This window comes from Centruroides sculpturatus, unplaced genomic scaffold (genome assembly GCF_000671375.1).
Source record: "Centruroides sculpturatus isolate CEXI.00-Female unplaced genomic scaffold, Cexi_2.0 scaffold2155, whole genome shotgun sequence".
Classification (NCBI taxonomy): Eukaryota; Metazoa; Arthropoda; class Arachnida; order Scorpiones; family Buthidae; genus Centruroides; species Centruroides sculpturatus.
Genome location: NW_019386385.1, coordinates 36,719 through 53,208, shown reverse-complemented (window position 1 = coordinate 53,208; position 16,490 = coordinate 36,719). Strand labels below are relative to the sequence as shown.

The 16,490-nt window shown below is 31.3% G+C and overlaps 2 protein-coding genes and 1 long non-coding RNA gene across 4 annotated transcripts; 2 read left to right on the top strand and 1 right to left on the bottom strand.

The window, feature by feature from the left end:
- Positions 1-1,172: 1,172 nt before the first annotated feature.
- Positions 1,173-1,518, top strand: LOC111614772. Its single transcript, XR_002754988.1, has 2 exons — positions 1,173-1,344; positions 1,455-1,518. It is a non-coding gene; the product is annotated as an uncharacterized LOC111614772 (long non-coding RNA).
- Positions 1,519-8,872: 7,354 nt separating this feature from the next.
- On the top strand, positions 8,873-14,137 carry LOC111614769 (U3-aranetoxin-Ce1a-like). The gene is made up of 4 exons (XM_023356134.1): positions 8,873-8,996; positions 9,106-9,199; positions 11,220-11,323; positions 11,427-14,137. The coding sequence occupies exons 1-4, from the start codon at positions 8,934-8,936 to the stop codon at positions 11,646-11,648; spliced, it is 483 nt and encodes a 160-aa protein (XP_023211902.1). The 5' UTR covers positions 8,873-8,933; the 3' UTR covers positions 11,649-14,137.
- A 255-nt stretch (positions 14,138-14,392) lies between these two features.
- On the bottom strand, positions 14,393-16,274 carry LOC111614770 (toxin CSTX-20-like). Of its 2 annotated transcripts, XM_023356136.1 has the most exons (5): positions 15,815-16,274; positions 15,193-15,740; positions 14,975-15,077; positions 14,785-14,894; positions 14,393-14,635 (listed from the first exon to the last, which is right to left on the bottom strand). In XM_023356136.1, exons 2-5 carry the CDS (start codon positions 15,235-15,237, stop codon positions 14,597-14,599), a joined length of 297 nt encoding a protein of 98 aa, XP_023211904.1. In that variant the 5' UTR covers positions 15,238-15,740; positions 15,815-16,274; the 3' UTR covers positions 14,393-14,596. The 2 variants fall into 2 exon arrangements, with proteins under 2 accessions (XP_023211904.1, XP_023211903.1); XM_023356135.1 differs by having other exon boundaries at positions 15,193-16,274.
- Positions 16,275-16,490: the final 216 nt, after the last annotated feature.

Below are 16,490 nucleotides of genomic sequence, written 5' to 3'. Positions count from 1 at the left end.
TTTAACATTGAAATCCGTGAGTAATATAAAATAGGAGAGCGGAATAAAAATATCAAATATTTTAATGGAATTTTTTAAAACTCCTGTCAACTATATAGAATTATCATAAAAACGTACCAGTAAATTCTTACCGGTTGGGTTAGGTTATAAATCTACTCGTTATTCACGTAATCGGCCAAATATCTAGCGGGCAGGCGGCTAACAGCCCAAAATCGGTCTTGGATAGAATTGGAAGAGTTATACGTGTGTAGTTCCTCCCTCGGTCCTAGGCTTCCACCAGATAAACTGGGTGAGGTTGGAGCTCTGTAAAGCGCATGTGCAAATCTGGCTGTTTGGAAGCTGACAATACAGCGCTTCCACTCCGCCACTAATATTCGAATATACAATAGCAATTTTTTTTTTCACGTGTAGTATAGAAATTTGTAATAAGATACATAATGCGGTTATAATAAAATATTGAGAGATTATTTTCATATAATTAAAATTAATATGTATTTATTTTTTAGAAAATACAAGGGAAACGGTGGAAGCACCGCTTCCAATGACGGCACACCACTGCAGAACTTCCAGATGGAAAGCTATAATCTCGGGTTTACAGACAGCAACAAATTTCTTATGGATGATTCCATTTTCGTCCAAAAACGGCCGACTTGAACGTTGCTCATCTTCTGATTCCTTACCATTCCGAAAGCATTTAAACCAGTAGTACCAGTAGTGCACACATGTTATCCTCACGGCATTGTTCCTGTACACTTTGATCAACATTTCGTGTGTCTCCGTCGTTGTTTACCCTAATTTTGAAGCAAAACTTTATGTTGGCCGTTATTCTATTGGTTTCTAACTCCACTTCTCGCGCAGAATGTGTTCGAATAACTGCAACGGAAGCCTTCTTGCATTCACATATATTCCACTCTATGAAGCATTTCTAGGCATGTCTATGTGCATGCTCGAACTTGTCGCTTGCATATATCGTAACACTCACCAAACTTTTTAGATACGTCACGTATGGCATATTTTATTTATTAAATTATAGTTTTGTATTTTATTTAGAAATGTTCACTCAATTAGACATTTGAGATGAATTTTATAGCATATTTCATCAATAAAAATAAAACTTAAAAAATATGTAGATAAAAGTAAGATAATTAATTAGATATGAACAGAAAGAATTGATATCTTTGTGAATTTTAACAAATGTCAAAAAATAAAACTAAATGAAAAACACATATAAAAGTTGATTATAACAATAGTATTAGTGATGTTATTAGAGTCATTTGAATCATGATCAAGTATTTGATACTCTTCCTTGTTGCTGCTGCTGCTGCTACTGTTACTTTGGGTCAGGTATTCTTAATTAAATACTTTCAAATAAGATATAATTTTTTGTTTTTTATATTTTATTCTTTTTATTTGAAAAAAAAAACAAAATTATCAACTTTTTATCTAATATTTAGTTTTGCGACTCTGGAGAGGATTGCCATGAAAATGAATGCTGCGTTGCTGATATGAGTGGAATGATAACAACATGTATGCGACGGCCCAGAAAAAGTAATTATTTCATATATTTAGATATGAAAAGCTAATTTCAAAATGTCTCTTGTTCGCATTTTAAGTTTTTCGGCAGATCAAAAACAAAAAAAGTTTTTGTCTCGTAACTTTATTGAATGCAAAAATATTTGGCATTGTAATTCTTAAGACCGAAAGATTTTACTTTGCAATCATATTCACTTCTTAACAAACATTACAGAAAAATTAAATAAATTAGTTTGGACAAAGGACGATTTGATGGTAAACATGAAACAAAGGACGTTTTATTAATTAACAAGGAGAGGACAACTTCTTTTTCGCTAAATAGGAAATGACGTCGCATTTTTTTAAACAAATTCTTCTGTTTTATAAGCTTTAAACATGAAGAATGGTAACAATAATATAATTTTTATTACACGTTAAAAAAACTAAAATTGCTAAGGCTCGACCCTACATCGTGAAGCTCAATTCCTGCTGTCTTATCTACACGAATATTGCTCTTACAGTGAGAATGAAATTTCTAAAGACTTATAAGGAAAATATTCAATTTTCAGAGGCCTCTTTTTCAAAAACTCTTGAGAAGTGAGTCCTGTTAGTTGAACGGGGAGCTGTTTGTGCTAAGGGTTATGAGCTCACCAAGTTTCTTTCGAATTGGAGAACCGAACGTCTGTCCCTCTCCTTGTAAAATGAGAACAATAAATGTTATCAAAACGAATTACAGAAGACAAAACACATTTAACGGTTTATAAGACGTTCTGAAGTAAAATGAAAGTAAGAAAAAAAATAGAAAAAATCCTCAATGAATTCGAAGGAATCGATATCTCAATTTTAAAACTTGTGGACAACAGGAGACGTTTTGAAAAATATTTGATATTATTTTATGTCTATTATATATATGTGTGTGTGTGTTTATATGTTACCGCTAAAGCTCGAAAGCCATTAATGTGTACATTACCTAGCTAATCTGCACATTAACTAGGGTAATCTGTTTAAGTTGCGAAAATTATTCCATTTCTCAAATTACCTAGGTAATGTGCAGATTACCTAGATACTCTGCACATTACNAAGGTAAATTCTTTAAAATCTTATTTTATGTTTCAATGTAAATTTAATTGATGTTAAAGGTATTTACGAATATTTGAAATATTAAATGAATAGCTGTATAATTTTGTAGCGAAATTTTTAGAGTATAATACAATCGAAATAAAACCTTGTTACGTAAAAGTAACTTATGTTACTGTAAAAGCAATCTTATAAAATTTATTATAAGATGCTATAATAAATTTTTTATGTTTTAGATTTTGAATATTTGTAACATATTTAAAGAAGTTATAATGGCATTAGCAAGGCGTTATTTATAATTGGTCACTAGAAATGTACTCAAGAGACAAAGTCGTCTTAATTATAACATGTTACTTATGAAGATACCGAATATTATTTATATATTTTTAAAAAAATGATTTTTTTCTACTTAATTGTTATACAGCTTATTTTATTGTGCCAATTTTTATACAAAAAACAGCTTTTATAATATAAAATCCTCTCTTTAAAAAACTAGCACATTTATTAAATCGTATATTACTTAGATATTCAGAGCTGGTAACCACCATTTTGATTTACCAACCATTACATTTAATTACGTGCCATTGGATTCGGGTACATTCACAATAAGGAATTGGATTTTTTAACAAAAAAATTAAGTTAGCTGAAATATGTACCATAATAATAAATAATAAAAAATATGTCTCGAGTTTTCGTTTGAACTTTTGGCAATCCTAACCATAGCGGCCGTAATATTCTTTACTTTGACAGTAATTTTGTATGCATTTTAAAAAACGTCCATGAAAATATAGTTGTTGTTGAGTGAGTGGCCTTTATAAACTGTATTTGCTTTATTTTTTACATCATAAAAATTTAACACATTTTCATCCAAAATAACATAAATTTAAATTTCGTGAACAATCAAGAATTAACATATAAGTTGCCTTTTATCTAGTTTACTCAAAACAAATATTATGTGCGTAAATGTATAAAATATTCTACGTAATCGGAAAATTTTCAAACGATTATCTCCGCTAAGACTAATAACTTTCGTCTTATGTAATCCGTTTTAATCAGGAGAGAAAGAACAATTTGTTCAAAACATTTTAATCACACTTGTTATGGCAGCGATGCATTTTGCAATAGAACAAAAAAATAATCCCCTTTTCAGGCTACAAACAATGAATACAGCCGACATTTACAATTAAAAACAAATTTAAGATATAAAACAATGGTCCGAAACAATTTAAAATTCTTTACAAAACACAGTTAACATTTTTCCACAATCTAATAAGCTCTTTTCATGCATTCCTTCCCAAATTTTTCCGTATAAAAATGGAAAAGCCAATAAATTTTGTTTCGTAATCCTTCTGTAACCAAATGTTCTTACATGTACCACTTTTTTCTGCAGTCTTAACGGAGATAATCCTTTAAAAAATCTCTGCATACGTTTAATGAAAAAGTCTGCCATTGCGATTTGTCTAAATTGTTGTGTGAAAATATTCTCCGTTTTGTAATACTATTAATGAAATTTATTTCATTTATTAAATATCTGTATTAACAAATGTAATTTAATTAGCAGAAATTTAATTAATATTATGTAATAATGAGTTTAATTTGTTCATTATAAATATCAAAGTTTTAGATGGTATCTTAAACCATCAGTATCAGTCCTACATTTAATACGACACGTCCAAATTGAACTTCAACTACTGTATTAGATAATGTATAAAGTATGACATGAATTCGATTATGAATTGACGTTAGTGAATACTTCAGTAATCTCCTTTTCATCTGCTTCAAATATTTCTCTAATTACACAATAAAATTTGTACTTATGCAATTTGTAATATAATTTTAAGACTTTTAACAAATGAATTTTGTTACAAAGCTGAAAACAATGTACTTAAGTTTAAATATATCGTCGAAATTGTCGACAGCTTTATGATTAAGAACTGCTGTCACATAGTCTGAATCTGAGAAGTCAGCAAAACATGATTCCATAATGATCTTTTTTCATGCGAGGAAATGAAAATAGACCGCAGATACAAAAATGGGGAATACGGAGAGTAAGAAAACAATTACACCATAATGAGCCAAAAACTGGCGCACAAGAATTACACATTGCACTGGCATATTATACAGGAAACCCTACTTTCTAATCTAATGGAATTCTGGCAGTACACGCTATAACAAATACCTCAGAACTTTAGTGGCGTGCCGTGACATTTGATGATAGGGAAGCTGTGTTTCTGTAACAAGCCGACTTCCAAGGGCAATCAGTCAGTGATGGTCTAGGGCAGGCATGGCTAACATACGTCCATCGGGCCGGATCCGGCCAGTCTAATGAATTTATTCGGTCCTCGATTATCTTTCAATATTAGCTACTTAAGTCCGAATAGCTCGACGAAAAATTCTGACGACTAAAAAAAAACAAGGTCAAAAACTGACTATGCGTTTAGAGTTAACGCTCCATTACAAATGTCTTAAGCACAGCGTAGAATGTTGATAATGCATGATATGCATGATAATGTGAAAAAGGTATCTAATCTCTATGTACAATTTAGTTTCTACGGGTTGACACCACAATCAGATCTCGCACCACCTCAAAATCTTCCTAGGACAGCCTCTGATTCGGCCCCTGAAAAAAGTTTTCTTTCCAATTCGGCCTGGGGGCAAAAACTGTTGGCCACCCCTGGTCTAGTGTCCATTCGTATTCGTTTGTTCGATAAGCCAATAAAAACCGTAGACTTCTCTAAATGTATTTTTAATTAATAGATTATCTAATGCACTTAATAAATAAGCAAGTTTAATACAATTACCTCTGTTATTAGATTCAATAGATTCCCTATGCCCACTAAATGCCAATTCTCGCTTTGTGAAAAAAAAACATAACATTTATTAATTTAGATATAATATATCTCTTAGCCGTAATTAAGTAATATTTTCAATATTTATTTTATATTGTTTACTAATGTTAAATTCTATTTTATTTTGATTTCCAAATTGCTTCAATTTTACGAAAGAATTTCGTATTCGATGCGAGATTTACGATTTTCGTGTCTTTTGCCAGCTTTACTCAAATTTTTTAAATCGTCAAAGTCAATCTCATTCTACACACTAATTTTATTTGAAAATAGTAGGAAAGCCAACAAAACAATTTTTGCATTTTTATGCATCCACAAAGCCATTTTATATCTTCATAAATTTTATCATGAAAATGTCGAACAAATTTTTTTGTTGACGTATTTATGTTTAATTTAGGCATTGGTCTCCCTCTTTTAATAATGTTTTCTTTTTCATTATAAGGTCTCGAGCCGAAACTTTTTTGAAATAAATTTTCATTATCACAATTACATTCTAAATCGCTAGTCATAATATAAGGCTAAAATTAAAAATAAAATTATAAAAACTTACTTGGTAAAATAAAATGTGTGATGAATATACAATTATGCATACATGGTACAAAATATTCAATTGTATGAATATATTGATACTTTTAAAGAAAATTATAATTAAATATAGTTTTGTGAAGAAAGTACAGTACATAAAAATAACAAAAAAATATTCTTTACTTTTCAAATATTAAAACAATTCACTTTGTTAAAATTGTTCCCTACCAGTGGCCCATGGATGGAATCAGAGACAATCTTGGTAGGTGTGCAGTGCGTGAATGAAGGCCAAATTCCGAGGGTGCCGATACCGGTTAATGTCAAATGCCTCTTTTGTGGCATCACTAGTATATCTCAAAGTACCCGACAGGGTTGTTGTAAATTTTAAACGTTTCTCATCATAGCTGTAAAAATTTAAATACGTTAAACTTAATAGATTGTCCGTCTTTTGTTTTCTAACTAATTCGTTTTAGGACCAGGTGTTGTCCACGGAAATTTCCAAAATTTACGACTTTTCGGTCACTCTCGTCGAACTGGGAAAATTTCTGTCTTTATTACATCTAATACAGTATTTCGAAGAAATCAGTCCCCACTGTACTCGGCTATAGATTGGTTCGGTTAAGCTTTTCTTTAAGTAATATTCCGGCTTTTTCAGCAGAGTTTTATTTATGTCCCCAATTCCCTAACTACTTCTTAAGTAAAAATAAGTCGAAACCAGTTACTTTCTACTCGAATATTTGTAGTCTTGGGAAAAAATAAAAAGACAAATTTTTATGACAAACGGATAACGGTAACCCCGTATAGCACTTCTATAGCACGGATTCACTCTAACACGGTTCAAGAATTGGGAACATCCCCCGTATAACACGGTGCTTTTATAGCACGGGTTCACTCTAACACGGTTCGGGAATTGGGTAAAACCTTTGTACAACACGAAATGTAATAAAGGGTGCGTTCTTTTATATCTCAGCGTAACTCTGCCTGAGCATTCCAATTGTTTTCGTGGCTACTTTGAATGCTCTTTCAACAAATAATCCATTTTTAGGTTAAATTTTACAATCGGGACCCTTCTTTTGCCTCTAAAAGCTCATTTTAAAATTATAGATTCCTCCATACGATACTATCGATAGTGCGGGCGCCGCCATTTTTCTTTCACCGTCGTTCCTAAATGCCTACAAACAGCAGCGCACTCCCGTTGCAGAGCGACTGCTATTAACGAATGCACCCACAAACTGTTACCAGTTGATGATGCTCATGCTGAGATCATCATATAAAATGAATAATCCTCTGGTAAAATATTTACTTAAATAATAAATAAGTATTTTACCGATGAAAAAAAATGAATAATAAATCCGATTTAAATAAGGATTTAACATGTTTTTTTTTAATTTTTGGAACCTATCTCCCCTTTTCGCACTAGTTCTTTGTTTCGTATAACACGGATTCGCATAACACGGCAATTTTTTGGAACGTAACTCCCGTGTTATACGGGGGTTACCTGTAGATAAATCATAAATTTAAGGAAAAATTCTACAGTTTTTTCTGTATCTCGTGCATCTCTCTCATTCATTAAATTTAGTTGTAAATGATGCTGCCAAAGTAACAGTTAATTTTTTAACATTGTATAAGAAATGTACACGTTTTTTCTACATCCCCTTAAGGATGGGGCATACGAAATCGTAATATCACAGGTTTAACATTGAAATCCGTGAGTAATATAAAATGGGAGAGCGGAATAAAAATATCAAATATTTTAATGGAATTTTTTAAAACTCCTGTCAACTATATAGAATTATCATAAAAACGTACCAGTAAATTCTTACCGGTTGGGTTAGGTTATAAATCTACTCGTTATTCACGTAATCGGCCAAATATCTAGCGGGCAGGCGGCTAACAGCCCAAAATCGGTCTTGGATAGAATTGGAAGAGTTATACGTGTGTAGTTCCTCCCTCGGTCCTAGGCTTCCACCAGATAAACTGGGTGAGGTTGGAGCTCTGTAAAGCGCATGTGCAAATCTGGCTGTTTGGAAGCTGACAATACAGCGCTTCCACTCCGCCACTAATATTCGAATATACAATAGCAATTTTTTTTTTCACGTGTAGTATAGAAATTTGTAATAAGATACATAATGCGGTTATAATAAAATATTGAGAGATTATTTTCATATAATTAAAATTAATATGTATTTATTTTTTAGAAAATACAAGGGAAACGGTGGAAGCACCGCTTCCAATGACGGCACACCACTGCAGAACTTCCAGATGGAAAGCTATAATCTCGGGTTTACAGACAGCAACAAATTTCTTATGGATGATTCCATTTTCGTCCAAAAACGGCCGACTTGAACGTTGCTCATCTTCTGATTCCTTACCATTCCGAAAGCATTTAAACCAGTAGTACCAGTAGTGCACACATGTTATCCTCACGGCATTGTTCCTGTACACTTTGATCAACATTTCGTGTGTCTCCGTCGTTGTTTACCCTAATTTTGAAGCAAAACTTTATGTTGGCCGTTATTCTATTGGTTTCTAACTCCACTTCTCGCGCAGAATGTGTTCGAATAACTGCAACGGAAGCCTTCTTGCATTCACATATATTCCACTCTATGAAGCATTTCTAGGCATGTCTATGTGCATGCTCGAACTTGTCGCTTGCATATATCGTAACACTCACCAAACTTTTTAGATACGTCACGTATGGCATATTTTATTTATTAAATTATAGTTTTGTATTTTATTTAGAAATGTTCACTCAATTAGACATTTGAGATGAATTTTATAGCATATTTCATCAATAAAAATAAAACTTAAAAAATATGTAGATAAAAGTAAGATAATTAATTAGATATGAACAGAAAGAATTGATATCTTTGTGAATTTTAACAAATGTCAAAAAATAAAACTAAATGAAAAACACATATAAAAGTTGATTATAACAATAGTATTAGTGATGTTATTAGAGTCATTTGAATCATGATCAAGTATTTGATACTCTTCCTTGTTGCTGCTGCTGCTGCTACTGTTACTTTGGGCCAGGTATTCTTAATTAAATACTTTCAAATAAGATATAATTTTTTGTTTTTTATATTTTATTCTTTTTATTTGAAAAAAAAACAAAATTATCAACTTTTTATCTAATATTTAGTTTTGCGACTCTGGAGAGGATTGCCATGAAAATGAATGCTGCGTTGCTGATATGAGTGGAATGATAACAACATGTATGCGACGGCCCAGAAAAAGTAATTATTTCATATATTTAGATATGAAAAGCTAATTTCAAAATGTCTCTTGTTCGCATTTTAAGTTTTTCGGCAGATCAAAAACAAAAAAAGTTTTTGTCTCGTAACTTTATTGAATGCAAAAATATTTGGCATTGTAATTCTTAAGACCGAAAGATTTTACTTTGCAATCATATTCACTTCTTAACAAACATTACAGAAAAATTAAATAAATTAGTTTGGACAAAGGACGATTTGATGGTAAACATGAAACAAAGGACGTTTTATTAATTAACAAGGAGAGGACAACTTCTTTTTCGCTAAATAGGAAATGACGTCGCATTTTTTTAAACAAATTCTTCTGTTTTATAAGCTTTAAACATGAAGAATGGTAACAATAATATAATTTTTATTACACGTTAAAAAAACTAAAATTGCTAAGGCTCGACCCTACATCGTGAAGCTCAATTCCTGCTGTCTTATCTACACGAATATTGCTCTTACAGTGAGAATGAAATTTCTAAAGACTTATAAGGAAAATATTCAATTTTCAGAGGCCTCTTTTTCAAAAACTCTTGAGAAGTGAGTCCTGTTAGTTGAACGGGGAGCTGTTTGTGCTAAGGGTTATGAGCTCACCAAGTTTCTTTCGAATTGGAGAACCGAACGTCTGTCCCTCTCCTTGTAAAATGAGAACAATAAATGTTATCAAAACGAATTACAGAAGACAAAACACATTTAACGGTTTATAAGACGTTCTGAAGTAAAATGAAAGTAAGAAAAAAAATAGAAAAAATCCTCAATGAATTCGAAGGAATCGATATCTCAATTTTAAAACTTGTGGACAACAGGAGACGTTTTGAAAAATATTTGATATTATTTTATGTCTATTATATATATGTGTGTGTGTGTTTATATGTTACCGCTAAAGCTCGAAAGCCATTAATGTGTACATTACCTAGCTAATCTGCACATTAACTAGGGTAATCTGTTTAAGTTGCGAAAATTATTCCATTTCTCAAATTACCTAGGTAATGTGCAGAGTATCTAGGTAATCTGCATATTACCTACTAGGCACTCGGTAAAGTGAAAATAAGATCTTTGCTGGAACAACAGCAACGTTTCTGTACGCTTAAATTAACATAATGTTGTTTATTTAATTTTTGATATCTAAAGAATCAAGTTAATACAATCAAACAATCAACAAATTACTCGTAATTAATAGAATCAATCATCAATCAAGTAAAAATACAGAAAATCAAACGGTTTAAAATATTATTACAATTACGGAAATGGGGGTTATATAGATTACCACCTATGGAATTTTGGAACTTTGAGTATATATCTGAACTGAGGGGAACGAGAGGAGCTCAACAATACCCTACTTTTGGACCAGAAACGAAAAATAAGAAAGTTACCATACTTTTTCAGGCGATCGCATGATATAATTGTGCGTTAATGTTATCTTTGGTTACTAAAATGGCGGCTCGTCTCTGATTCCAGCAAACCGAAGAAAGGAAACAGTGGGGACGCACGTTCTAACCTAACCTAACCTATTCTAATAATTTGGTAGGTAATAATTATGGTAATTTATTAGACTAGGTTAGGTTAGGTTAGAACGTGCGTCCCCACTGTTTCCTTTCTTCTGTTTGCTGGAATCAGAGACAAGCCGCCATTTTAGTCACCATAGGTAACATTAACCAATTGTGCTTACTTATTAGTGTAGTCTAAAGATTTGTGACACTTTGAATTACATAGCAATTGGCTTTTGTGACAAGCACACCTACGTGGTACATTTATTTGTGGCAAAGATCTTATTTTCACTTTACGGAGTGCCTAGTAGGTAATGTGCAGATTACCTAGATACTCTGCACATTACCTAGATAATTTGAAAAATGAAACAATTTTCGCAACTTTAATGGATCACCCTAGTTAATCTGCAAATTAGCTGGGTGATGTACACATTAACGGCTTTCGAGCTTTAGCGGTAACATATACACTTACTTAGATAATTACTTTAGTTAAACAATTACCTCCTTTTCAGATAATTTTTGCAGCAATTTGTCAAAAATATCTAATAAAAAAAAAAATATTTATAAATATGCTTGTCCATGCCCGGCTGGAATGACCTGTAAACTCGGTAGTAGTGTAAGTTATTTTAAAATTTCAGATAATCGAGGAAATGAGTATATTAATTTTTGTAACATATTAAATAATGCCAGTATTTTCATAAAACTTAATATCTTTTTAGTTCTTTGATATGGTTTTAAAATGCAGAGAAGACAAACCAACGAAAAAACCAACAGAGAAACCAACAGAAAAACCAACAGAGAAACCAACAGAAGAACCAACAGAGAAACCAACAGAGGAACCAACAGAGGAACCAACAGAGGAACCAACAGAGGAGCCAACAGAGGAGCCAACAGAAGAACCAACAGAAGAACAAACAGAGAAGCCAACAGAGGAACAATAAGAAGAACCAGAAAATCCTTAAATGTTACTTTCAGAGGAAAGTAGCATTTATTTAGAATTTAATTAGACGTCATAAATATTTAATCACATTAATAACTATTTTAGTTACAATGTTTTCAATAAAAATTTTAAATTTTCATTAATTTCAAAATGAATTGTTTAAAATTATATTTTGTTTCATTTTAAAGTCAACTGATATTAATGGATCCATAATGAATACAGTATTTAAAATAGAAAACGAATAATTGTATGAATTTTAATGAAATTTTGTAGATTGAAATTGAAATAAAAATTGTTACGTAATTAAACTCAAATATCCAATCAACAGTTAAATTGTTCAGATTTTGAGTATTTGTAACATATTTAAAAAAAATCAAAATAGTATTAACAAGGAGTTATATATAATCGGTCAGTAGAAATATATTTCAGATACAAAGCTGTTTCAGTTACAGGAACATTATACAATGATATAATATACTCGTTAGCCTTACAAGTACTGTATAAAAAGTGATATGCATAAAATGAAACAATGATAATTATAAATTAACTAGAAATTTTCCCCATGTCTCTACTTTCACACAGAAGGTAGAGATTTTAAGAAACTCAAGAAGAGTGGATGATATTCCTACTAATTAAGTAACCTATACTGTTTTATCAGAACACAATTGATGTGTGATAATAACTTAAGCTAAACGATGTCATTGATATGAAATCGATAAAATCTTCTCTTCATAGCTAATAGCTAATATTTGCACAAATTAAGTGGCCTACACTTTCTAGTCATAACATAAAATAATATAACCAAAACTTCATCTGAAATAAACAAAAACGATAGATTTTGGTTGGACATTCATATATCATGCTTCTAAATAAAAATTATTAATAAAGATAGGATTTTAGGATGCTAAAATAGTGTTAAATCTTGAGTAAAAATTTTTGTTTAAATTGCATGATACAGTATATTTTTCACATGTCATTCATTCATTTTCATACTATACTTACATATCATCGTCGCTTGAATCACAATCATTTGTCAAAAGGATAATGGTAATCACTTCCAAATAATCAAATATAAATTGTGCTTACATGAAAGACTATCTTTGTGTGCAGAAAATGATCATTGAATCCATACCTGTCAAAACTAAGTTCTTAACTTGAGTAAGTGCAACAGAATGAGAATTTTCTACATGAGAGCAAATTCTTTGATTTCCAAAATTTCAAAATACTAGCCTTTATCCATATTAGGTGGCAGGGAAAGCAATGTTACTTCATGGTATCCAGCGACTCTCGCTGAAGCTTTCTTTAAAACTTTATCATGTCTAAAATAAACGTGTTTGCTTTGGGACTTTTAGGACGAACTGATTCACACACTACCAAATAAAGTTGCATTTATTATGTATGAAAGTGTTATTAAACGTATCGAATATAACTGGAAGTTCCTGTTGAAGCATACGTACCAGCATACGAAATTGGAGATGGGATTTCCAAGGTTAGTTGTCCACTGTAACATGTCTCAGATTCAAATTTATCAACTTTATATTTGAGCACTTAGCATGTATGGTGGCTGGTCTGTTATAAGTAACTAAACTTTTTCATATGAAATGGCAGAACACAATTTGGTACGTGAATCGTTGAAGGCCTGTATACCACTTGTGTAATTTGTCTTTTCCAATTCATAAACTCAATACCGTGGGTTGTCCTGGCTGCCTTCTTATTAGACTGATGAGAATGTTCAGCACGCGCGATTTTAGTACATTCGTTGATTCATCCGAAATGAAATACTGGGTTATTTCCTACTATTTTTGTATTTTTCGAAAGTTGCTTCGTATGCAGGTCGCACATATCTTTTCTTAGTGTAATTTGGTCGGGACAGTTGAACTTTCCAACTTTGGTCATAAATTACTTTACAGTTGACATTCGAATACGATGGACTGCAAGATGAGAAACGACGAAGTCTTACGAAGAGCTGATTGTAAGAGATCGCTAATCACTACCATAAAGTGTCGCAAAATTGCTTACCTCGGCCATGTGTTACACGGAGAAAAATACCACTATCTCCAGCTGATACTGAAAGGAAAGATTGAAAGGAAACGGAGTGCTGGTAGAAGACAGATGTCGTGGCTAAAAAACATCAATAAATAGACTGGCATACAAAGAGTTGGAGATCTCTTTAGGCTAGCGGAAGATCGTAAAGGAGTCTCCATAGTGATCGCCAACGTCCGGGGACCGGATAAGGCATCCTAAGAAGAAGAAGAAGAAGAAGAAGACATTTGACATAAATGTAGAATCGTTCTATATAAAATGGTACATAAAGCTGAACTGATACAACACAATACGTAGATTTTTCGGATTTTTTTCACATGTCAAACATGTAAACAGGGTCCATACAAAGTTCTTTCGAGACACTATCCTTGGCAAATCTCCCAAACTTTGAGTTGTTTTATCCCATCAATCCAATTCAATCCATAATACGAAGTTTCATATATTTCGCAAAATTGTTTGAAATATTTAAAATGATTCAATTACAGATTTTTTCATTAGATTTCTGCATAAAATGCATAATACCATAGACTGAAGTTTGGTCATTATGGTGTTCTTAATCCAAATCGAAGTCAGTCTGTATGTGTGAAAAAAATGAATCAAACCTCGTTCCTCATTTGATCAAAACTATTAATATAACATTTAAATTTCTAGATTCAAATTCTTAATGAGAGTTTGAAATGTGTAAGAGACAGACAAAAGGAATATTACATTTTAATATTATAAGCACCTTTATTTGCTAATTATTTCATATTTAATATATATTACAATTTTAAATATTAAATTGCACCAAGTACACATTCTTGAAACTCGATTAAGAGTTATATTGAATTATATAGAATTTTATAAAATAAACTGAATCTATATTAGTTGCAACAGTATTATTATTAACAGTAGTATCCATTATCTTCAAGCTCTCGTGCAAAGTTTTCTTTTATATTCAGTTTCCTGAAAAAAAAAATCATATTGATTCTTCTTATATAAATATTGAATAAATTTCAAATTATATATTCATACAGATGACAACAAAAAAATGTTAATACAATTAGCCTATAAGAGCCTATAAGATATTTTTAGGAATGTAATCAAATTATTACCTCTTCAGTATGAATGCAATCCAAATTTTTCTGACAAGGACAATCAATCAGATAAACTTGTTTCCCATCAACTCCGTGAAGACTTTCTTCCGAAGTTAAGCAATATGCTCCTTGAATAAATAAATAAATAAATCATCCAACTAGATCTACAATTTAAACGATAATTTAATTTGTGAAAAATATACGTTACCTAATTTCTTACGTTTACTGCAATAAGTACGTTTACTAAATAGAGGATCAAGACAACATTCATCGTCAGCGCAGTCCTCTTGAGAATTGCACCCGAAACTGAGCTACAAAATAACAAATATACTCCTTTAATTTACAAATAATAAATTACAAAACTGTCTGAATGTTATTAATTCGTTCATAAATTGCTGAAGAAATGTATAAGAAAACTATACATACTTTTACTGCAATTACAAATAATAGTAAAATCAGAAAATATTTCATGGCTTTACAACTACGCAATTAACAAGCAAGAATGAATGCTGTAACTTACGATTACGTTATAGATTATCTTTATACGTGGAAATCAAACAGATGGAACTATATATAGTGAGATTACATCTTATTTCTTACTGTCATATTACACCTGTTAAAGTCCATACATTGTTTGCAATTACAAAAGAATGTAACAAAATCATAAAGTAAATAAGTTATAATCCGATAATTTATCTGATATTTTATCACTTTCGATAGGTTTCTATCCTTAATGAAAACAGAGAAACAAAATCCATTGATCACACAATACAGATGACGGTGGTATAAATGATCTTACAATTAATAATTTATATATTTACATATATTCTATATTTTTTAATCAATTTTTTTCTTTAATTGTTTAACTATTGCATATGAAACTGATGTGTTAATAAAATATTTATAAAATGAATTTTCTGGTTCTTCTGTTGCTTCCTCTTTTTGTTCTGGTTTTTCTGTTCTCTCTTCCCGTACTTGAAAGACAAATCCAATAACTAAAACACAATATAAAGTAATGCTTTATGAAAACAATGGAAATATTCAATACGTAAGGAATATTTTCCCAGATTCCATAATGTTTTAAAGTAAATTCTAAAGTAACCATCGAGTTTACAAGTTGTTCCATCCAGACATGGGCAAGCAGCTGATTAAAAATCTTTCTTCTCATCAAATATTTTTAACCAGCGCTAAAAATTATCTTAAAAAATTAATTGTTGAAAATAATTATTATTTAATAATTATCAAAATACTGTATTATCAATTCGTTTGGGTATTAAACATAAGAGAATATGTAAAAGAGCAGAGTGAAAGTCCTGTAAATTGTATATTGTGACTTACTTTTTTCTGTTAGCTTCTCTTTGAAAATCCATCAGTGTTTTGAACAGAGATCAGTTGGAAAATAATCATAGGTCATACCTTAGAACAGTGTTTTTCAACCTGTGGGTCGCGACCCTCAGAGGGTCGCAAAGCCTTACATGGGGGTCGCAGGTAAAAGAAAAAGACAAGTGTTTGTAGGTCCTACACTACAATAAAAAAAACTACAATTTCAGTGAGAAGGCTGTACTTGTTTATTTTACAGTACAATTGATTTTTCGATCGATATTTAGGTCTCAACAGAAAGAAAATTAAATACAGTTGTCCCTCTATAGTCCTTACAATTAATCAACTTGCCCAAGATTAATCAAGTTGACCAAGATTTGAATTACTACGCAACCAATCGAATA